A 23,619-nucleotide genomic window follows, 5' to 3' on the forward strand; every position below is an offset into this window, starting at 1 on the left:
GCCCATCTCCTCCGAGCCCATCGCATCTGAGCCCGTCGCCGCTGAGCCCGTCGCATCCGAGGGCGGCGCATCCAAGTGCGGCGCCTCCGTGAACTAGGCCTCTCTCATGGCTGACGGACCACTTCACAAGATCGGCGACTGCTTACTGGCGAACGAGGAGTACGTGGACACCTACTCTGCTTTGAGGCTAGTTTGTAGAAATTGGCTCTCAGGTTTACCTGAGCCCGACGTGCACCTGCACGAATGAATCATGGTAGAACACGCCCTTCCACGCGCCGCTGAGTTCACCTTCCTCCACCTCCGCACATCCCGCTACGTCACCATCGATCTAACGGAAGTTCATGCAAGGTTCAAATTCCTCCTTATCTATAGAGTTAATCTATTTTTATTTTCAATCGTAAACATCTTAGTGCTGAATGTTATCTTCATAAATATATTTCAGATACTACTTCGTCGGCTTTTGTCGTGGCATCATCGTGCTTGCCCAGAAGAACCAGCCGCACAAGATACGGCTTCTAAACCCACTCACAAAGACATTGAACACTATGTTTGAGGCGCAGATGCCATTTGTTATTCTGGAGTTAGTCGCTGTAATAAAGTCCCCACTATGGTCTTCGTTTCCATAGATTACCCGGCGGAAATTGCTTGGGTCGATGAGAGCACAACAACTAAGAGTATAGATGAAGATTGGGGAGAAAGAAGATTTTCGATCGAGCACCATTCTCTGCGTTGCATTACCCCGTTCAATGGTGAATTGTATGCAATAGTTGTGAATAATTTTGAGTTCGGAAAATTGTGCACCAACAATGTCCAGTTGGAGCAGCGCGCGAGCACTGTCAACATGAAGATATTATTTTCATTTCCAGAACTTGGAAATGACAAGTTCTACCTTGTGAAGTCGGATGGTGATCTGCTGCTTGTGTTGTTGGGCGGCGGCAGTGGCAACAGACATTTGGAGGAAGGTCAACCGTTGGTGTACCGTGTGGACACTGAAAGCCGCTCTCTCCATGTCGTCAGTAACATTGGCAGTCGTGCCTTCTTCGTCCATTATATCCGGTGTATCTCTGTCGACACCAGAGTGCACCTGACACTTCGACCTGGATGCATCTGCTACGCGGATTTGGGTTATATTAGAGAGTACTTTGATGATATAAAGGTCTGGGATGAGTGGTCACTACGTGTGGATAGATTAGGAAAGTACGGTCTGAGAAATGAACAAAGGTCATACCGTTTGAAGGATGTATTGGCTGCACAGACGGAATGAGTTCAATGAATATTTCCTTCAGATCAGAGAATGGAGCGACGAAGAAATATATGTTGAATGAAGAACAGATTCATTCATCCTGGGGTATCCTAATCTTCATGTTGGCCATATATTGCGTCAAGTATTATTTTCAGCTTAGTTTATCGTGAACATTAACATCGTTATTGGCTGCTTTTGGTTGTTGTATGCAGTTTATGTATTATACTTAGTTTTCTGGATTTATTATGCTGCTGTGAATTTATTCTATACTAGCTTCTAGATTTGCTACTAGATTTGTTACCATATTGGGAAAAAAAAGAGCCAAAAGACAACGATCATTGAAGAAAGACAGAAATAGAAGCTTCTCTAGATTTGGTATTAATTTGGTGAAAAGAGAGAACTCGTTTATGATATACCAACTGCGGCCTGAAGCACCAACCACCAGTAGCATTTCAACCAAACCTTGTTTCTCGATCAAAAAGAGCGCCCTTCCATTTTTTTTTTGAATCAAACAAAAGCCTGGCCGATAGAGGAATAAGTGGATGGGTCTACCTATGGTGGTTTGAAGTCATTCACAAAGCTACTCAAAAGGCGCTCTGAAAAATGCCAATTTAGACCGAGAGAGACAGAATCGAGCTCTCAGGTATAACCAAACGCGGTCTCGTCCTGTCCCACACGGTCCCTTTCTACCAGCCCCACGCGATGCGGCCCCACACGTCAGCACGGAACGATATCCTCCCGTCTGACCCTTCTGAGGGTTTCAGATAAGGGCATGGAGAAAAACTGAGGAAAAACTAAGAAATTAGGGAAAACTGAGTACAACTAAGAACCCGAGGGCATGAAAATAGAAATCCCTTCATATAACTATAGATTTAGGTTTAGATCATATATAACTATAGAAGATTTAGATCATGTTATAGATTCAGGTTTAGATCATGTTGCTGTTAGTACTGCAGATATGGTTGGTCCTTAAACCGTTTTGCGACATGTTGTATAGCCAAAAATTACTCTTTTAAAAATAAACTATGCTGTCATCTAAGATGGCAATAGAGTATGTACCTCCAAATATACACTGGAGAATTATCTGTTTTAGTCTTAACCAACAAACATTTGTGTTAATTTTATAGCAAGAAGTTCAATTCCTGCAGGACATAGGAAATATTCACGCAAATCAACCCAAACAGTTCCAAACTGGCGTTGTAAGCAGGTCATCCGCTTAAACAATGTTGTAGATTATTTTATGCAATAGAGATGCAAGAACTTTATGCGTCCTGCTTCAGAGTTGTTTCGAGTAGGCAACAATGTTTTGCATAACCAAACTGGTTGAATTTCTATGATTCTCCAGCAATTTATATACCAATAACAGCAATTTTATTTGACAATTCTAGTTCTAATTATCCGCCTAAAATAAATCAACAATGCCCCATCTACTGACTTCGCCTAGTTTACAAATTCTATTTCGGTGAATGGCTCCCCCGCATGAAGCTTGAGGGCAACGTCACCAACAACCTGCACCAAAAGGCAGCACGTAAGTCACTACGAGAGGTAAAGGTAATTGGGCCCAGCCAAGTTGTATTCTCTCAAATTGAGGATTTCAAATAGGAGTACTTGTATGACAATACACACAGTTCACACACAGTTCTTTGATGTTATTGTTGAACTGTGTGTATTGTCATACAGCCCCTTAAAAAACAATACGCACAGTTAATGATGATGGTGCTGGCTTCCTTTATTAAGAAGGAAATGGCAGCCCATCTAACTATCTAAACAGGGGGTTGAGTGAGGTGCCCTCCAAAGTATGTTCAGGATTGCAAAAGTTCAAAAAAGGAAGCCACGGCTCACAAAGAAAATTATGAATGCACGCACAAAGAGAAAGAGGAGGTTCACGACAGTGAAGCCATTTGATTTTTTAAAGCATATAGGTTCTTGTTTAGTGATACTTCTAGTCATACAAAAAAAAAGTTATTCCAGCACGACACTCTTTTTAAATACCAATCATGTGATCCTTCTGAATCGACAGGTTCTTTTAACACATACACAAATCAATACCGTGATGCAACTATAGGAGTTAACGGGCAAGATATAGCTACTAGCAAGAAATGCATGATTGATTACTGAAAGATAAGGGATTTGCTAGTTCTCAGCTAGCTGAGAACTAACTTCATGCTCAGTTAAGTCGTACATCATTTGATTGCATCGTGATTCGTGCAAGTCATGAGTTGCAATATTAGTTGTAACTGAGATTTGATGACATCCTCTGACTGTCCGTCGACTGAGAAATAGTCACACCTGAAAAATAACTACTAGCATCGCAGTGAAACAAGTGCAAATTACCTTTGCCATTGTTCTGTAAGAGTACTCCGTGATTCCTGCAACATGTGGTGTCATAATAACATTTGGGAGTTTCAGAATTGGATCCTCTGGATCGAATGGCTCCGTCCAAGCAACATCAACGCCCAAACCACCTAAATGACCTGATTTAAGGTGAACGAACACAGCCTCGTAGTCCAATAGGCCTCCTCTAGCTATATTGATGAGATATGATCCCTACAAAATAGGGTAGATACTGAGAATGGACGATCTGCTCCAAGGTGCATATGTTCACAGTTTTCAGAAAATCCAAAAGAAGTCTGATGTGTAGATTGTGAAAAAATGTATGAACTTTGAAAGTGCATCTAGGACACACTTAATGGTTTTTTTGTTGATTAATGACAAGGCAATTAAGGAACTAATAAATTTAAGTGTTTCAGGTTTTAATTCCTACACTAGTCGGAACATAGTCAATGATGACCCCCAAAAGGCCAAAATTAAGAAAAATTATGGCATTCCTATGTTAGATTTCCTAGTTTATTTGAGTCAATAAGTATGCCGTACTATCAAGGGGTGTTGTTGGCTAGATCGAGAAAACTATTTTTTTTTCAAAATTCTCAAAGTCGTTCCTCAAAAATTTCAGCTTGAATCTATCTTTCCCCATAAAATATGTATCTCCGGAACTACCAGACAAGTCGATTGGTACCTCCAAACCAAATGAGAAGAGAGCTGGTGAGAAAACGTAAATATGGATTCGAAACTGCCAAGCTTAGTGATGGTGTTCTGTTCAGTTTGTGTCCAGTATCTCCGAGTCGTAGTTTGTCCCCAGCTAAGTGCAGTTCCATTATAGGTCCAGAAATATAAAGAAAACCTAGATTTGGTTTATCAGGTATCAAACGGGTTTTCCTAGAACCTCTGAGCTGCAACTTAGCAGTTTTCATCTTGTCCTGTTTCCTGATGTTGTTCTCTTTGGTCCATAACTTCCGAGTAAATTTTGTCCGGAACTACCAGATATTGAATCTTTGCTGCTGGCAGAAGCTTGCGACCGTTCATTCCCGGTACCTCCGAGGTGTCGTGGCTCCTGAGGTGTTTCTAGACGGCTCGATACCTCATGGTACTTTGCTTGAATTTCTGGGAAAGGTGTTCTCCTTGCTCTGACCGTTCATTTATTTTACATATTAGTTCCTCTAGGTATGTTTTCCGGAACTCACGACATATTGTATTTTCATCCAAAGGTCGGATATTCAGCCTTGCCTATATCTTGTTGATCCTACCCTTTGGGAAGGCTGAGGGAATTTGAGTGAAAGAAAGGCTTTGAAACCCCCAAGGCCCCAACCCTTGTGATTTGTGCTTGTGGGGCTCCCATCCACTCCACTCCAATGTTTGTCAGAGAACACTGAGGCTTTGAGAGACTTCCATGAGAAACTTTGCAAGGGTTCAAGATCCAAGTGGAGGCACCAACTACTTGTTACTCTTGGATGGCGTTGCACCTTCTACACGAGTGGGTGTCACTTGGAAGCCTTCAAAATTTTGCGAAGGAGGCAAGAATTTTATAGAAGCCGGAGATTGCCTACTTTGTGTAAAGATCTACCCTTAGTGGTCGGGCATGGACTCAGTGTCCTAGAGGCATCTTGGTGGCCGAGACTTAGGTGGTTTCTGAACCTCTCCGACAAGGACGTAGAAATTGCGCCAACTATCAGAACCTCAGGTCTATATCTTGTGTTTGCGATCCTTTCCACTCAACTCTTTTTTGTAAAATCTACTTTGTCAAAAGTTTATGTTTGTATAAAAGCATGCTATGGTAATCTTCTGAAACTTGTAGATAGCAATTTATTAAAATTGACATCTTCCACTAATTAATTTTAAATCACCTATTCCCTCCCCCTCCTTCTAGTCAACATTTTCAGTCTTTTGTGTGTGAATGCAAGTGAAGAGATGCTCAAGCCAAAAGTAGCAACTCTATGCCACGAACCTTGGATAATACCTTTAGCCCAGGAAGGTCGATAGTGGAGAGGAGAGGTTTAAATATAAGACTGATTATTTCTTGTTTCATTAATATATCCTAAGAGGGTTTTCTTTGTACAAAATAAACTATGACAAACGGGATCGTTATTTCAGCTGGATTAAGCACCAAGCTACATGATGTCTTTGTAATTGCAAAATAGTCAACTAAGCATCCCATAATTAGTGCCGACTAGGGCCAGTTATGCATGTCAAATGTCTCGTCTGCAGCGGTGCACACATGACACTTCACACTATATGTGTGTATTTTCTTTGTGCAATGCACAAACAAATACTTCACAAAAGAATTGTACATACAGCATAATTCCACAAATATCCATAAATACTCTTGGTTTTCAAAAAAAAAATGGAGCTGGACGTGTATTTTTTGAAGCAGGAATATACGCCCTCAAGATCATTTTGGAATGTTCAGATTTTATTCAGTGCATATGCCAGCACAATCTGATCCTCCAAAATTATTATAAGATTAAAAAAGTCTCATGTACACATTTTTTTGTAATATAATGAACCAAGAACAATGGCTTCTTTATTAGATACTGTAAATAAATCTCAGAACGAGAGAAAAAAAACAATGTGTAAATCAGAGACAGATACACATACCTTTTTCAAAGCTGAGATGAACTTGTGATCCACTATTCCAACCTAGAAAGATTTATAGCTTAGTAATTGTAGTCAAATAGAGGTTTATCTGGTAGAATTTTATTAAAAATGAACATAGAGAGGGATTAACTGATTCATTGTTTAAGGTCATGCAAGTTATAACTATGTCAGCTTCCCGAGCAAATTCGTACATATCTTCTGGACCACCTTTCTTGTCAACCAGCCCATCAAGATCTGCATCGGCAATGTTTTAAGAGAGAGGAAGGGAGGAAACAATACGGGAACTACTTCCGCTTACCACAAGGCACTGTATTTGATGACCAATTTCTTTTTGTAGCGAGAACTTTTACTCCAAATGGTTTTAGTCTCTTGGCAACTTCCAAGCCAATGGCTCCAAACCCTAGGATGAGGATCTAGGAAAGTACAAAAAGTTGCTACTCAAATGGGATTGTTCACGTGGGTAGTAGATAACAAGTAACTTATGCACAAAAGGCATACTGTTTTCCCGAATATTGTTTCTCCAACTGGAAGGCCCAAGTCCTTCTGAATGACAGCAGTGTCCATTTCCTTCTGCAAGTTAAAGGCCAACATCCAAAACATTAATACATTACAACTGAAAGAAGCTAAGTTAGATTAATAGAACTAAAACAAGAAACTTATCTTCCAGATACTGAGAAACTAGGAAGGTAGCTTATTTATATAGAAAAACTGAATGAATATTCTGTATGAATATATACGAACTGATGAACGATGCCTCGAAAACAGTGTCCAGTTGCCTGGATTTTTGGAGAATATACTAAGTACAAGATCCACCTGAAGCATAAACTATGTTCAATAGATTCATCATGCATGAGTTCCCAGATTTCTACAGCTTGCAGGCCCTTATATACCAGAAAAGACTTCTTCAGAACACAAGTCTTTCGCAATCGGCAGATGTGTCATTATGAACTTTCAGGTCCTATGTAGTGACAATTCCAAAGTGTATACCTGAAACTTAGAGTACTTAACTTGAGCCATTATGTTTCATGCGCTGCACAATACTATATCCTCACTCGCTTAACGCTTTAGATACAGATAATTTTACAACCAAAATACGTAGTGTTGTAGAATACTATATGCTCACTTAATTCATAATTGCATCAATCTTTCATTCAACGTTCAGAAATAATCAAAATAATTAGGCCCACTATCATAAGAAGTTAAGGTACACAGAAGGGGAAATAGTCTAGTAAGAAAATGAACGCATTCAGTGTTCATCAAGAGGAACTCCACGACACAGAGAACACTTCGAAGAGATCAAAACTGACAGCCATACGACGTACTTGCTTTCGCAGAACACCTAGAGTTAGATAGATGGCCATTTCTGCGCAAGCGATTGCATTTCCTGTCGTACTCCCAGGTATCCGTGCAACTTTGATTTTTTGTTTTGTAGCAGCATTTATATCAACACCTGTGAAAAAATTGCATTGCTCCATATAAGAAGAGCTAGTTTTGTGGAAAGGTCATTAAGAAAGTACTCCACGCTAATATTCACCTTCTAAACCAACACCATACTGCATAATAATCTTCATTTTAGTTGCCTTGGCTATGATATCTGAATCTATACGTTTATTTTTCACTACACATATATGGTAGTTGTGAATGACATCGGGTACCTGCTCAAGACCTAATTCATCAACCTGAAAAGTGCATTAAAATGTGGTCAGACACAAGTCCATACATGCATAGTGACATTTGGCACACACAGAAAACACACTCAAGACTACTAAGTGTGTGCCATCAACCATTATATCAGAATCAGACTATCAAGATTAAGGATTCTCCATACTCCAAATGGGGAAATAACAATGAGAAGCAAGGTGTGTATACATAATAATCCATGTAAACAATAAAACTAGGAACCAATGCAGCCTAACTTACAAAGCTTTTAAGTAATATGATGTACTTACAAATTTTACAATGTTATATCAGAGAAGAAAGGAAAAGATAAAACATATATCATGTATCACTGAGAAAGGACGTTCAATACTATGAACACATCAGCTTTCAGTCCTTGCACAATCCTTAATTGACTAGATTGCCTGTTTGTCCTTCTATTTGAACAGGGAAATCAAAGTATGTGCTCTGTGTCAATTCTTATCAAGGACATGCGCCGTCACATGAGCTCTCAAACTCGACTACTAGAGCTACAACTACTGAACTACAACAGCCAATAGAACTTAAACCAACAGGCATCTGAGCTTCTGAAGATGCATCAATATGCGGTATGGGTAGCTAACAGAAGATGTTAATTTCAGTAATCTTTAGCATACAACAACATCAAAGCCTTTTTCACAAGCAAGTTAAAATCAAGTTAAAGTTAGAGGAAGATCAGCTACTTCCACATGCATCACTAACCTGAATAAATGGGTAATTTTGCAAATACTCCTTTGTATACATAGTAGAAGCAGGCCAATAAGGGCCACAGAATAGCACACGTGTAACAGCACTACAGCCATTGCTTCCAACTGAACCAGCCATTCTTGAATACTCTGCAATGGAAAATAGGCACGAGCAAAAAAAAAAAAAAGTGGTATCAGGTGCTAAATATTGCTTAGGGAAATTGTAGGATAAAAGAAAATTTAAATTTTTATATAGAGCACTTTGAAAGAAAGAAAATTTCAAGAATCAATTGGAATCTTTTCAGTTTTTGAATGATTTGATCTTTCTGTCTCAAGCATATTTCTAAAGAGAAAATAGAATTGCTGATTCTGTGTTTATATATTTAATAGTTACAAATCAGAAATGTTTCATAAAGAAATGATTCTTTGTTTAAATCGAGTATCTCCAAGGATTTGCTATCATAGCCCCGAATACGTGGGTCAAACAATTATCTGCAAGGCTGCAGCGCCAGGCTAATGTAAAATTTGGAACCCTCTAAAGAACTCTTCTGAGAATTGGCACGCAATTAAATACTTGTAAGAACTCAAACTTTGCAATTTCAATTGCTTTGTTTGAAATATTGTCTTTCTTATTCAAATAAAGTTATTTGATAAGATTAAGAGTAAATCACACTTTTAACCCCTGGTTCAAGTTGTGACCTTGTAGAATTTTTTACCCTATTTTTAAATTCTAGCCACATTTTCCTCTTGGTTGTGACGCTGTGACAGCTTTTACCCAATTTTATTATTTTCTCCAAACTGAAAAACTTCATCCACTTGTTATGGCAGCAAGAACAGACAACTCACCACATAGTCGTTGGTGGCATACAATGCCAGATTATGTGAAATTCCCTCAAATCTCATAATGTTCAGTCCAAGTTTATGAAATATGTCAATTTGCCGAACATGTGCAGCTAAATGTGCCACGCTACTAATGCACCATGTTGGACACACCCTAGCGAATGCGGGTCTGAGTTATCTGCCATGTCATCCTGACAAATAAGTCCACCTTGTCTTTTGGGGAGAATAATAAAACAGGGTGAAAAACATCACAAGGTCACAAGTAAGAAGTACAATGTGACAAGATCATAGAAGAAGAAATCGTCTAAGAATAAATTAGTAGATCCAAGATCTGATCTGCTTCAGCAGGTGAATTCCTTCGGTTTGGGGGGAATCGATCTGGACGCTGATCCACGGTTAGACAGGACTTCAGCTATGTCATATGGAATTGCAGACCCAGAAAATTACAGTGAAATTCATTATTAGTATCAAACCATCTACTACCTCTGTATAGATACATCCAAATTTGGACAAATCTAAGATTTGTACGTACATGGACGGAGGGAGTACATTGTTTCAGCAACTCATCTGCCATACTCCCATGCCCCACGCAGTGCGCTTATCAATCATATTATTCTCCTCCTCCCAAACCCATCCAATTTCATCAACCAGTTCACCGCAATACACCTCGAAACAACCCGCGGGCAAAATTAGGAGGCGCCCAAGCTGGTTGGGCACCACGGGAGACCATAAGGGGCTAGCCCAAGAAAGATCCAGTCTACAGAGGAGCGCGGAGAGGAGGAGGAGGAGTCGGCCGTACCTCGCGGGGAGTAAGGGAGATTGGGATGGTGGCTCGGCGGCGCTACGGCGGCGCGAGACAGTTGGAGTAGTGAGGAGCGTGTGAGTCTGGTTGCTGCTGATCTTGCGCTAGCCATATAGGGGAGGAGATACCGAGAGAGAGCAGAGTACTGGGTTTGGTTTGGTGGAGGCGGGGTGTCACATCAGACCACCTGAACTACTGTGGCGCCCGGCGCCGGGCCAGATCTCCGATTCCCGAGTTCGACGCATTTTAGTTGGATCCCGTCTACAAAAGAAAATGCACCTTGCGTTATCAAGAAATATGCTACCTCCGATTTTAAAACTTGAATTTATAGTGTTTAGACGAATTAAACCCTAAATTCGAAATCCTAAAGCCTTGTTCGGTCAATCCCCTAGTTAAGTGAATTGGAGTACTAGTTTGATTGAGATGGGATTTAATCCCTTCCAATACATGTCAATCCTGGTGAATTTGTAAGAAACCCAAAAAAGGCCTAAACTATTGAATTCTAGTAGTCTAAATCAAAACCTACACCTGTCTGGCACACCGGGAATAGGATAATCCCAGCTAGAAATACCCACTGTCTCACTGACTACATGGGTCTTTATGTCATATATATTCATCTCCTATTCCAATCCATATCTCCGTTCTCTCCGTTCCATTTTGGTTTTCGAGTAATAATTACCATGATGAATTTGGTTCCGTATTAAATTTAGCCGACTTTTATTTAGAAAGTTGTGTCACGATCAGCATTTTTCGAAAGCCAAACTAATACTTTATCCTTTCCTAACTAAAATAAAACTACACCAAGTTGTACCACTGTTAGGCCAACCACCAATAACAACAAAATGAACATTCTTCTTTCGCTCTTCGTTAATAAGGTATGCGTTGGTATTAATAATTTTTTATAGCAACTACGACACCCGACCCTTTAGAATCCACCATGTCGGTGTCTGCCAAGCTGCCAAGGATTCCTCCAGATCCCCAAAACCTCGCCCCCGAACGCTCCATCGTGCTGCACCAAACTCGTCGTCCACCAACGCGCGCCACCACGGCCTTGCAAACACTAACGCCATCTCACCGTGGCCATCGACACGAGACCAGCGGGATCGAGAAGGACCAGCCTAGAGCGAGAAGCGGTAGGGCAGCGGCCACGTGGGAGGGGAGCGCCTCCACCGCCATTGGTCGTAACCGTATGGACGCAGCGACCAGAGCAAACCAGGCCCCCCTGGCCCGGTCAGGCCAACTGCGGGCTCGTGAAGCTCGCAGCGTCAACCCCGCCATCCTCAGCTCAAGCCGCCCCTCGGTCCGCCGGAGGCGGCATAGACGCGCCCAGCCTCGGCCCACCTAGAACCAGATGTGGCCAAAAGATCCCAAATCTCGGCTAGGCGAGCACCACCACGAGCCACCCCGCCACCCCGCCACGAAGGAACCGCGTCTTCGCCACCACGCCACCTTGCCCTGCGCCACCCGTGGATGCGCGCCCCGCCACCGGAATTGTTGTCAACCTAAGGGCACCGCCACTGGGCAAGGAGACACCGTGTGCCCCCTCCACGCGCTTGGGGAAGAGCAGCTCCGCCGCCACTGGCACCGCGTGGCCTTTGCCCAGCGGACTGCGCCAATGGCGGTGGCTAGGTAGGGGGAAGGGGAGGCGACTGTAGTAGGGTTTGGTTGCCCACGAGAAGTGACAAAGGTAGGTTGGCTATGCTCCTATTTCCGGTCTGACCTGACCTCGGGACATAGATGACCACACGAAGGTACGCCCAGTGGAAGCGTGGAAGGGATGTTTCGTCCCATGCAATCTAGTTAAATCGTTGAGTAAGTTTTAGATAATGCTACACTGCATCGATGAGCTGCTGACAGCCTGGTCAAGAGGTGCGTACTACGAAATGTTCTACCACAGATTATGTGTTGCAACTTGCAGGTGAGCTCGGTATATATACAGGGGAAAATGATTCCTTGCCCTCCGGGGATAAGGCTCTCCCAGCCCCCGGGTCCCTAGCCGTCGGATCAACCATTTCGACGGTTAGATTTGCATGTAGCAAAAAAACACCTTCGGTAGAAAAAAATCACCCCCAGCAGCAAATGATTGAAGCAAAAAAGGTTCGTTCAGAAAAAGAAAAATAAAAAGGCTGGGCTCGCCGGAGACCTCCCGGAGACCACGTAGCAAAAAAATGTGGTAATGTAGCAAAGATGAAAATCGTCAGAGACATCGCCGGAGACAACGTAGCAAACATATTATCACGATGTGATGCTATTTTTTTTGCTATAATTGTTTTGTTGTTTTGCTACTTTAATTTTAAAAAATTGCTACGAGCTCTCCAGCGAGATCTCCGGCGAGCTCAGCCTTTTTATTTGATTTCGTAACTGAACCGTTTTTTGCTACAATGTAAGCGGGTTATGTTTTTGTTGCCGGAAGGTATTTTTTTGCTACATTCAGTAGAAACAGATCTGACCGTCCAAGATAGCCGATCCGACGGCTGGCGATCCGGGTGCTGGGAAATCAGATCCCCCGGGGGACGCCCAGCAGTTCCCATATACAGGTGAATAGAAGTTGAGACGGTGACTCTTGGCTAGGTTGGGCCGTTGGGGCGCCGGTATGCACGTGGTGGCACTGGCGACGCAGAACGCGAACATAGCCATGATGCTCGCGTTCTCGACCTCCAGGCGTCCACCCAGCAGTAGTACACGACGGCGCTGCTCACGCGGCTCGAGCTCTAGGCCAACCTGTTTAACGGAACTGTGTCCTTGCACTCCAAGTTGTACACTATAAGGTCCAGCGTGGCATCGATGATTTGCGACGCAGCGAAGTCGTGCACAGCGTGTGCAATGGTTGTCGTGGCTAGATCCGGCACAGTGTGCTCAACAACGTGCACATATGGGTTCACAACGATTTCTTATATGACGTGGGCGTAGGGGCAGAGTCTGTGACGGTGCCGTCTGTCCATGGCGCGCGCGTGTCCAATGGTTTGGTGATGAGTACTGATAAAAGAGCAACGTCCTACGACATATCACAAAGCCTTAAGGGTTGGATTACGGGTAGAAAACCGAAGGACATTGCGTCTCTTATCTTCGACTCCTCAAAGCGCAAAAGGTGCAATTAATGTCAATCAAGCCTTAAATGGAAATGCTTGGGTCAACATGATCAAGTTGGGCAACTACTTCACCATGGCTCAATTCTCGCAATTCCTCGACCTTTGGACACTTTGCCAAGGGGTGCAACTTCAAGAGGCGGTGGATGACGACATTACTTAGAACCTCACGGCTAGTGGACAATACTCCGCAAAATCGGCTTATGAGGTGCAATTCATTGGCTCCGTCGCTTCCTACCTTCACAAGTCGGTTTGGAAGGCTTGGGCCTCTCCCAAAGCTAATTTTTTTGCTTGGCTTCTCGCTCAAAACCGCATTTGGACCGCCGATCGCCTCCAAAAGTGTGGGTGGCCAAATTGCGGCCTATGTCCTCTTTACAAGCAAACCATGGAGACGGTTCCGCACCTCTTCATCCATTGTAGGTTCACTACACGTCTTTGGGGCAAAGTGGCGGAGTGGTTGCATAACACGGACATTCTTCCGGGTGGTTGGGATGGCCTCTCCATCGAGCTTTGGTGGCGCAACATGACAAGCTCTCAAATGCCGAACCGCAAAGCCATCTCCTCGCTAGCTCTTCTTGTCACTTGGGAGCTTTGGAACGAGCGCAACGCTAGGGTTTTCAACAACAAGCATGCTACCCACGATGTAATCCTAGAAAAGATTAAGAGGGAGGCCCGCTTGTGGGTTCTCGCCGGTGCTAAGCACTTGGGGCAAATCATGCCTGGAGAGTAGTCCCATGTATTTTTTGGTTCTTGTTCGGACTTTCTTGTCAAACTCTTCGCCTTAATCAATCGAGTTGCCCATGTTTCAAAAAAAAACCTTAAGGGTGATATTGGTTAGTCCAAGTATACCACGACTATTACCTCCGGTGCAAGTTGTGATACCAAAAGTATATATAACTTTAAAAAACCACATACGTGTGATGATAGAATAAATCATTTGTTGCAAATCCGCGTCTAAAATGTCAACCTACCATGATTAAATTATGTGCAGACCACAAGCCTGTTGGAACCAGGAAGGGGCATATCTTAGAAGAGCTCTAAGCTCTCAGGGTTCCCGTGGCCTGTGGTTGCTCCAACTGTTGTCCCAGCATGTCAGCGTCTTCGTTGATTTTTCTTCCAAAACACGTGCAACAGTCAGCAGTGTGTCCATGGCGGTTCATGTTGTGAGGCGGTTCCCTGGGTCAATCCAATCAGCCAAAAGAAAAACTCTAGCTGAAATAGCCCAATAATCCGGGCTATTTGATAAAATGCTCCATTTTACTTTGACATTTGCTTCAAAGGGTACATTTACTTTGTCATGGATGAAATGCCCTATTTTACTTTACCCATTTGCTTAAATGCCCCATCTAAATAATTTACTGCAAACTAAAACAGCATCCTTGTAATCTAATCTGACCTGCAAGCTGCAATTACTCTTTACCCCTGACTTTACCCCTGAGCTGAATAGCTGAGCCGTGGAAATGCATTCATCTCTCTCCCGGGCGACGACGCCGGCGACTCGACCGGCCGGCCGTCGCGACCAAGCAAGATCGCCGCGCTGTCTCTCCACCGTGATGTCCCTCCTCGCCCCTATCCGTCGCGCCCCTGTCTTCCTCTCCCTTTCTCTCTTTATGTCCTCTCCCTCCGCGTCCCCGTGCGGCGACCACGGATGACGGTGGCGGCGCATCCCGATGTCTAGAGGTCAGTCCCCTCCACTTCTTACTCCTCTCCTCTGCCTAGTACTTCTCTAATTTGTTTTTTGCTCTCTCGTTCGGTAGGCAGAAACACTAGAATTAGAATCGAGGGATGGCTCTGGACTGAGGTGTGCTATGGATTTGTGGAGCAGTATCCCGGCTCCTTATGGTTAATGATCCCATCTTTATTTTTGTACTGTGTATTTTTCATGGTAGAGCAGGAATAACACGATTAGTAGTGTCTCTAAGATTCTAACTTGTGCATTTTTTCCAATTCGAGTACCGGTCATGGCGGAAGACAAACGAGCATGGCCATGAGTATTGAGGATAGGGTAAATCAGTCATTGTAGGTTTTACATTAGATGGAGAAACTTGTTAGATTCGAAGTGGGGCATTTTAGCAAATGGGCAAAGTAAAACGGGGCATTTCATCTATGCCAAACTAAATGTGCCGTTTGAGGCAAATGCCAAAGTAAAGTGGGGCATTTTATCAAATAGCCCTTTCTTTGCTGTCGAAGAGCATCGGAGATCTCCACGAGACGATGTGATTGTGAGAAGAAGAATCTGCTCATTTTCTGAACCGGTATCATTTTCTGTCAGTTAGTTTGAGTTAGCATGTTGTCTTTGAACTTGTATTTGCAAATTGAAAGTTAATTTACTTGTATGTGCGTCGCTTACTGCATAGGAGGGCCATTAATTGAATGTTACCGTATATCCTGAACCTCCATCATGTGCTTAAATTGGTGAAAACACTATATCAGTTGCTGAAAATAACAAAGTCCGCCATGTAGTAAGCGTTGCTTACTGAACCTATGTCATGCTGAAAAAACTACTCCATACAGTGCCTCAAAAGTTTGTATATCCTGTATTAGTTCCTCCATGACAGTTGCTGAAGATAACAAAGTCTCCCATGTAGTAAGCGTTGCTTACTGATATCATGTTTTTCAGGTGCTGAAAAAACTACTCCATAACAGTGCCTCAATGATGGCTTCCATTCCGCATCAGTTCTGGCAACATGATGTGCCACTGCGTCCGTGAGCAGCAATGTGCTATTAGTGTTACTGAAATCATTTGCAATCCTGTAATCTGAAACTTCCTAGTTCATAAACATGTAATTTTTCGGTGGTTTACGTTCATGGCTGGGAATCTGTGCAGGGAATAGACAGGTTTATTAAGCACACATCTCATGATACTGTGATTTTCGTTCATGGCAATGTCTGAGCTGCACACATTTCGTGAAAGCATCATCTATTGATTCCACAATACGCATCTCATTGTTTTATTTGTACGCCGATGTATTCTGATGAAGTAGTGAAACTGAACATGAAAAAAGTAAAAGTAGTTCTAAGACCACTGCAAATTACCGACAGTCAACTTGTTAAAACTTCAAGCTGACACTTGTTGTTTGATAGGCCTATCGGCAAGAATGCAAGATACTCTAAGTTGAGGATCGACCGATCAGCAGTCGGAGGAGCTTCAGCAATTTCATCAGAAGAAAAAGGCGTGTCGATCTCAGACCGGTTTGAGATCCACGAAAGTGTAGTTATTCTCCGTAGAGATTTTGTTTCGGAGATTGTCTGCACTGGAGCACGGTGATTTTTTTTTCTTCTTCTGGGAGTGTGTTCTAATCTGAACTGAATGAACTGTGATATTTCTGATTGCTTTTGTAATCCAAGCTGCAATGCCTAATCAGATCATACTATTTACGACTGCACGATTCAATCCGAGCTTCACACATTACGAAATAAAACAAAAACTGGACATTATGAAATTATTATGAATTCGGCGTTATTTACATGACACTGGCGAATCAGAACTTCAAAAACATGCAAGTTAAGACTACAACCAAGGCGACGAGTACAATAAAGGTTGGCATTGAAAATCTGATCAATTTCTCTACTATAAGAACCTTGAGCTCTTTTATCTTCTCTTGTTGTGCAACATCTTTCTTATTAATTATTTCAACCTTTCTTCCAGCTCTTCTATCATCACATCTTGAAATGCTAGAAAGATCTCTTGTTAAAACTTGTTGCATAACTAACTTTTTGTCCCGAACCTGCTCTTCCATATCATGTATCAAATGTCACTGTCTTTACCTCCAAGTGTAACCTGCGATTTTTCTCCTTCATTTCAATTTTCTCAGCATCCAGTTGAGTAGCCTTGTCATGTGATCTAAGACAATCTGGGTCATCGAAGTCACAAACAATTCAAGAAAATGAACTAGATAAACATAACAATGAAGCTTGAAAAACATCACAGGGCCAGTACACTAACGATGTGCACAGAAGAGCTGTAAGACATGACGGAGGCCCCATCCTCACCAGTATAGCCACTATGTCCTGACATTAGGGAAGGAAAGCTGAGTTATTATAATATTAAATCATGACAGGATAAATTGTCAGAATGCATCTGTCAATGTATAGAAACAAACGTCATATAACTTGTTTGTGAATAAAGGGCAGGAATAAAAGACATGTGTTCATGTATAGAACAAATCAGACTAATAATCAGGGAGACAAGTGAAACGAACATTATCATCTGCAGAATACTGACATAGTTTGACAAAAGCAATAGGCAGTTCTAGTAATACTATAATGGACTACAATCGCAACTACATATTTTCAGATTGGTAGCGAGCTATATTTACGGTCCTGTAATCTAGGCTGGCAAATAGTCGAATTCGATGACAAAACTTCAAACAGCTATACTATTTTGCTATTGATCTAACAAAATTCAGGCACAAATATATGAAGATAGGCTTACTAAATTGGCATATTGCATGTATTACAGGGTCTTATGGACTATCCTCATGACATTGGTAACTACTAACTACCCACATTCCTGGTAGAGGCAGACCATCAAATATTCAAAATGCAAAAGGTACTCAGTGGCTGCCAACATTTAGTTACGGAAAAAGTGTGGCGAAGCACGTGCGCAGTGCGCACGCCTATCGCTGCCGTCGCTTGGTTCTAGGGATAGGAGATGGATTCCTCACGCCGGCAGATGATTTGAAGAGTCAGCTTCATTTAGTCTAGCGTTGGTTGTCAACTAACATGTAGGCCTAGCCCCTGTAGCATACTGTTTGTCTTGTACCTAGCACGTGCAGCAGTCAACTCCCATCTCCCTCCCCTTCCGATTCCTCCTGCTCCTATAACACGAGCGAAAATGTCCAGACGTTTGTTTCCTTCTGCAGATTTTATTATACAAGCATCCATTGAACTAATGTTGCTAGGTGAAGACCTCGAATTAGGGCCGGACAATACCTTGTAAACGTGCAAAATCAGAACAACAAAGTCATAGTTTTGATGCATAAGTACCATCTGTCAATGTTCATAAATCGGATGCAGTAGTATTCCTCTCCAAACTCATGCAGATAAAATTCATACATCACTGATTGCAAGTTAAGCTGGATTAATATTTGCTTCAGCTAGTAAGATTGAGAGATGATGGTGCTAGTGCGGTAACCAATGATAAAAAGGGTGATTACATACGCCACCATGGATTCTACTGTGAGGTTCTCCTTGGTATGGAGAGAAGGAGGGAAAATGAAGGGGCAGGTCGAGTCACGGGTCACAGAAGGGCAGATAGAGACGAAAACTGAAAACTGTACATCAGAGGAACATTGATCTACGAGGTCCATTCAACGGCGGCTCCAGGAATTGGGTGAAGGGTATTCATTTCCCTCCCCAAAAAAAGCTCAAAGCTCAATGTGAACAAAATAAAAGCTATATAGTATATATATATATCAACGCGGATTTACTAACCGCATGGCTAGCTATGCACCACCTCATGGCCATCCGATATAGTGGGCAGAGAAATGAAGGGGTGTAGATTACCATGGCTGGCAATGGAGTGAACCTAACGTTGGACTGCTCAAGCGATGGTAGATGTATCTGTAATGTGGACAGTAATACATAGGGTATTTCCAAAAAATGATAGCTCATTCATATGAGAAAAATTGTGCTACGTTTTTTACTGCAAGCGTAGTTTGCAACATGGATTGTAATACAGTTGGAAATTCGTTCAGTGTTAATAAGAAGCAAATATCTGGCAATAGAAAAATCAGTGCCAATTTTGTTTGTTCTGGTGATGTTATAATGAACTGACATGTGTTCGATAGAAGAAAAGAACTGACGAATGGTCTAGTATATTTCAAACCAATTTGTCTTACGGAAGATATAAGATTTTGCTCCTTCTGTATGAGAAACAGTGACCAGTGTACGTATTCACTTCGAATTATTTAGATGCTGTCCTATCTATGTCATGGTTTGTACTCAACCATGCGTTTCGAGGTGTCATTCTGATGAAAGCTTGAGGAACACCATTTTATTTGTGCAACGAAAAGGCAAACGAAGTGAACCATGCATGTGCACTATGCAAACTGACAATAAAAATACATAACAACTGGACATTCCTCTTTGACGTGGTTTTTTTGTGTATGCTGCACGCCATCTCTCTTGTCCTTCTACCGTCCATCTTTTCAAAAATACATAACAACGGTCGGATTGCTCTTTTTGTCTATTCATTCTCATACGAACTAACTTTTTCGTAGGAAGTGAAGGTAACCTGTAGCTCAATTCTAGAAGACTAAAACTGAAAGCATGCATCTATACTTTTGAGAACCAATCCTGTCATGAACCGTGATGAACGGCTCGTCCGTTCGTGTATTTGAAATGCCATAGGCTTGTATTTGTATACTAATTAAGTTTAGCCACGTACAAAACTGACAGCCAGTTTAGGCAGAAGGATGTCTCCCAATTCAAAAACTACAAATGCAAAAGATGTACAAGCAAGACACAACCTTCCGTTATATCCTCGCTGCTTTGTACATCAAGCAGCTAACAGACTTACACGCAACACGACTGCACAAGTACTCGGTGATGAAGAATCCTGTCAGTGTTCCCGCCAACGCCGAAGCGACCATGCACATGGCTCCCCACATTGGCATCGTGTAGTGCAGCCATCTCAGGTAGCCGCCTCGTGGGGTGCACGCCGCGGCCTCGTCCCCGCCATCCAGACGCTGCCGCAGATAGTTCAACAGGAGCAGCACGTCTACGACGTACAGGGCGATGACGAGGAGGGAATCGCCCGAATAAGCATCCTTCGTCACCATGGCAGCGCCAGTGCAACCGCACCTTCGTGACGGGCAGCGACGGTGATAGCCACATCATTTTCCCGTCGTCATGGACGTGGTTGGTCTTGTTGGTGGAGTCGTCGGCAGCGAGCGTGGGTACCGCCACCGAGTCAAACGTTGCCAGCGGCTCCCTCCCGTGGCGCGCCGCCACTCTGTGGAGCAGAGTGACGGCGAGCGTGCGTACCGCCACCGAGTTGAACGCCGCCAGCTGCTCGCTCTCGTAGCGCGCCGCTGGATGCCGACGGAGATCTCCTTGACAGTTGACTTGACACGGAGTCGGCGATCTTCTCTTTGGGTGGCAAAGTGAAATCTGGATTGGCATGTGCATGTTTTGGTGTGGCTGGCTGGCTCGTGTTGCAGCTCGCTTGGCTTGTTAAAATCTCACTAGGCGAAGTCGAGTGGATCATATGTGTGTAAATTTTGTGCTGATATACTTTCTAAAACTGGTCTCCGTATAATAGCGTGTGAACAAAAAAAAGGCTGGACGCCACACGCCAATCTGAATGCAAATCCGAATGCATGACTGGTGGTCTGGCATTTTGGTTGGTACGATGGATTTTGTGATGTGTTGATCGATGCAAATTGCAATTCAAACTGCACTCTGTTGGGCCATACATTTGACGTTCGGACTGGCACAAAGGATGGCTTGAAGTCTGCTCCTGATGTGACAGCGTCTGGTAGTTCCGTTAGTTTTTTGTGCTCTCACGTAGTGGAATGGTGCTCTCTATAGGAGATCAAACGGCTGGATGAGTGTGCACAGCTAGCCACGCGGGTAGCCCACTATTTTGCATATATATATATGACATATGGCCACATATTCACTAGTACCAACAATATTTGAGTCAAATAACAACACAAAATAGATAAGTTCATAAAACCATAAATCCATAGTAATTATCAATAAATACAAATAATCATTTGCATTGAGGCATACAAGCAGTACCTTTTCTTGATAGAATAATTGATCCTATTACCATGTAACTCTGCGATCGCCTTGTTGGAAGATTTTGATGACATCTTCATCCTTCACTTGACTGAAGAAATCTCTCTCAACAAATGTAACCAAAGCATTGTTCAAATATTCATCACTCATTTTGTTCCTTAGCTTATTTTTCACATAGTTCATTGAGGAGAATACCCTTTCAACAGTAGCAGTAGCTACCGGCAAAATCAGTACCAACTTAAGAAGCTTGTAAACAAGAAAGTATTGTTGATGTTTGGTTGTCTCCACAAGCATAGCTGAAAGTTCAATTATACTCTTCAAGTTTGTAAACCTTCCATCTCTACGCACATGACAAATATACATGTCTAATTGCCAGGGAAGTCTTGCTAGTTCATCACTTGAGAAATCAGTAGCATAAAACTTTGAAGCAAGATTAACCAACTTCTTTTTATCATAGGCAGCAAATGCACGAAGTGGACAGAATGCTGCCATGCAAGTAAGTAGCTCAGTGTTTACCTCATCAAATCTGCCATTCAGCTCAGAAATCTGTCTATCAATGACACTCACATACATATCAACATGGAAGCGATGGTAATTATTTGCACCGTTATGGATACCAACTCTTCTAGGTCGCCCAACTGGATAGTAACAAGCATTCATATCAACAACTTTGACCCTATGCTTTGTACAGAAAGATGTTACCGTCACAATCTTCCTAAGGACTCGTTTTATTGCAGCATAATTTGATAGGACACGGTTCATAGTTCTGAAATGAGAGCCCCAACGTGTGTCACATGGCCTTCCCAAACCCATTTCCTGATTCTGCCCAGTCCCTATTTCCACTTCTTCCAAATCCAATGCAGCTATCAGTTCTTCGGCTTGAGCAATCCGAAGCATTCTCATCTTCTTGCAAGACATGCCAAGAACATTTAACAAGATTGCAAGTTGTTGAAAGAACCAAGTACAATCACCACTCTCCTTAGCAACAGCAACCAGAGTTAGTTGTAGTTGATGGGCAAAACAATGAACATAGTAGGCAGAAGGAGACTCATCCATGATCAGTTTTTTCAGGCCATTAGCATTACCTTTCATGTTGCTAGCTCCATCGTATCCTTGCCCACGCACCATTGCAAAGGTCAGATTGTACTTCATTAGCATTTGCTGAATTGCAGACTTAAGTGTCAAAGAGGTAGTATCTTCAACATGAACAACACCAAGAAATCTTACAACTGCCCGTCCTTTCTTATAAACAAAACGCAAACAAACAACCAGCTGTTCATTCTGATACACATCACTAGACTCATCTGCAAGTATGGCAAACTGACCACCATCAAGCTCTTCAATGACTCGTTTTGTAGTCTCTTGTGCACAACATTTTATCAGCTCTTCAATGAATTCGCTTCCCAGGATCATGTTCAAGTGCCCCCAAATCAGCTTGTGTTGGTTCATCATCATCTTCATCAATTTCTTCATTATCTACCATAAATGGGACTGGGTTTGCGCCGCTGCTCTCCGGTTCAAGTCCTGCATCCGGTGCTTGAAATAGAACCAATTGCAAATTACTTTCGGGCTGACTGGGTGTTGATCTTTCATCAATCTTTTCTGCTTTTGAAGCTTTTCCCCACATTGTAAATATGGTACTGTCAGCAGCACTTTTCTTTTTCATCTACATTACAAATGAAACAAATGAAATTTGAGGAAATTACTCAAATTAGGAACTTGCATCTAGCAGCAATATCCTAAAACTAGCAACTAAATGTGCATCTAGCAGCAATATCCTAAAACAAGGTCTAAAGGCTAAATCTAGACCGAAATCTGAAGAAATAGAGAGAAAATGAAGTCTAAATATTACCTTCCCCTTGCCGTGGCTCTTGCTGGACATGGCGTCGCCAAATCGCCGCTCGCCGGTGGCCGTCCGCCAAGCCGCGGTTGCTGGTTCGCCGGCCGCCGCCCCGCGCCGCGCCACGCCGCCGGCCCGCCGCCGCCTCCGCTTGGCTCGACCGGAATCGAGCTAGGGTTGCCGCCGCCCGCCCGTCTCTTCTCTCGTGACTGCGTGTGCTCTAGTCGTGGCTTCGTGCGAACGAATCGTGACTGAGAGCACAGCGTGAGGTTGGGTTGGGCTGAGGACTGAGGTTGGGTTGGGCTAACGGCCCACATCCGACATATCCCTGTACTTAATTGTTTTTCTGCCCAAATCATGAGTATTCAATTGCATATACCTGCATACACCTGCCGCCGCCCATGGGTCCATTAGGATTCAAAACTTGCCGCTCTTCCAGCTGATTAGCAAGCCTCATTAGTCTGCCAGCTGACACACGCCAGGCATGGCCCATATCCCCAAGAAGCTATGCAAGGGGTGTACGGTCCAGATACATGTGCGCGGCGCGCACCTGCTCTGAAAAACCTGTCTCAACCGTAGCAGCATCAGGAGTTTAAGATGATCACAGTACTGTATGCTAGTCATTTAGGTATCTGAATAATCCTCCTAAGTTCGGGGACTGTAAGATGAATATTCCTCCTAATTTCGGCGACTGTAAGACCACACAGGTAATTTAGTTCCATCAAGTTTCACTTCACGGCATCATC

The 23,619-nt window shown here is 43.0% G+C and overlaps 1 protein-coding gene across 1 annotated transcript; it reads right to left on the minus strand.

Moving 5' to 3' along the window:
- Window positions 1-2,528: 2,528 nt before the first annotated feature.
- On the minus strand, window positions 2,529-10,348 carry LOC124693309 (hydroxypyruvate reductase). The gene is made up of 10 exons (XM_047226780.1): window positions 10,196-10,348; window positions 8,573-8,706; window positions 7,710-7,854; window positions 7,498-7,625; window positions 6,674-6,745; window positions 6,474-6,588; window positions 6,306-6,409; window positions 6,176-6,217; window positions 3,578-3,790; window positions 2,529-2,752 (listed from the first exon to the last, which is right to left on the minus strand). Exons 1-10 carry the CDS (start codon window positions 10,308-10,310, stop codon window positions 2,684-2,686), a joined length of 1,137 nt encoding a protein of 378 aa, XP_047082736.1. The 5' UTR covers window positions 10,311-10,348; the 3' UTR covers window positions 2,529-2,683.
- Between the last annotated feature and the right edge of the window lie 13,271 nt (window positions 10,349-23,619).

The sequence above is a fragment of the Lolium rigidum genome, chromosome 2 (genome assembly GCF_022539505.1).
Source record: "Lolium rigidum isolate FL_2022 chromosome 2, APGP_CSIRO_Lrig_0.1, whole genome shotgun sequence".
In the NCBI taxonomy this organism is placed as follows: domain Eukaryota; kingdom Viridiplantae; phylum Streptophyta; class Magnoliopsida; order Poales; family Poaceae; genus Lolium; species Lolium rigidum.

Coding starts and splice junctions, on each gene's coding strand:
- LOC124693309 (XM_047226780.1), bottom strand. CDS start 10,310: ATGGCTAGCGCAAGATCAGCAGCAACCAGACTCACACGCTCCTCACTA. Junction 7,855..8,572: donor AAAATTACCCATTTATTCAG/GTTAGTGATGCA, acceptor TGCACTTTTCAG/GTTGATGAATTAGGTCTTGA. Junction 6,410..6,473: donor ATCAAATACAGTGCCTTGTG/GTAAGCGGAAGT, acceptor TTGCCGATGCAG/ATCTTGATGGGCTGGTTGAC.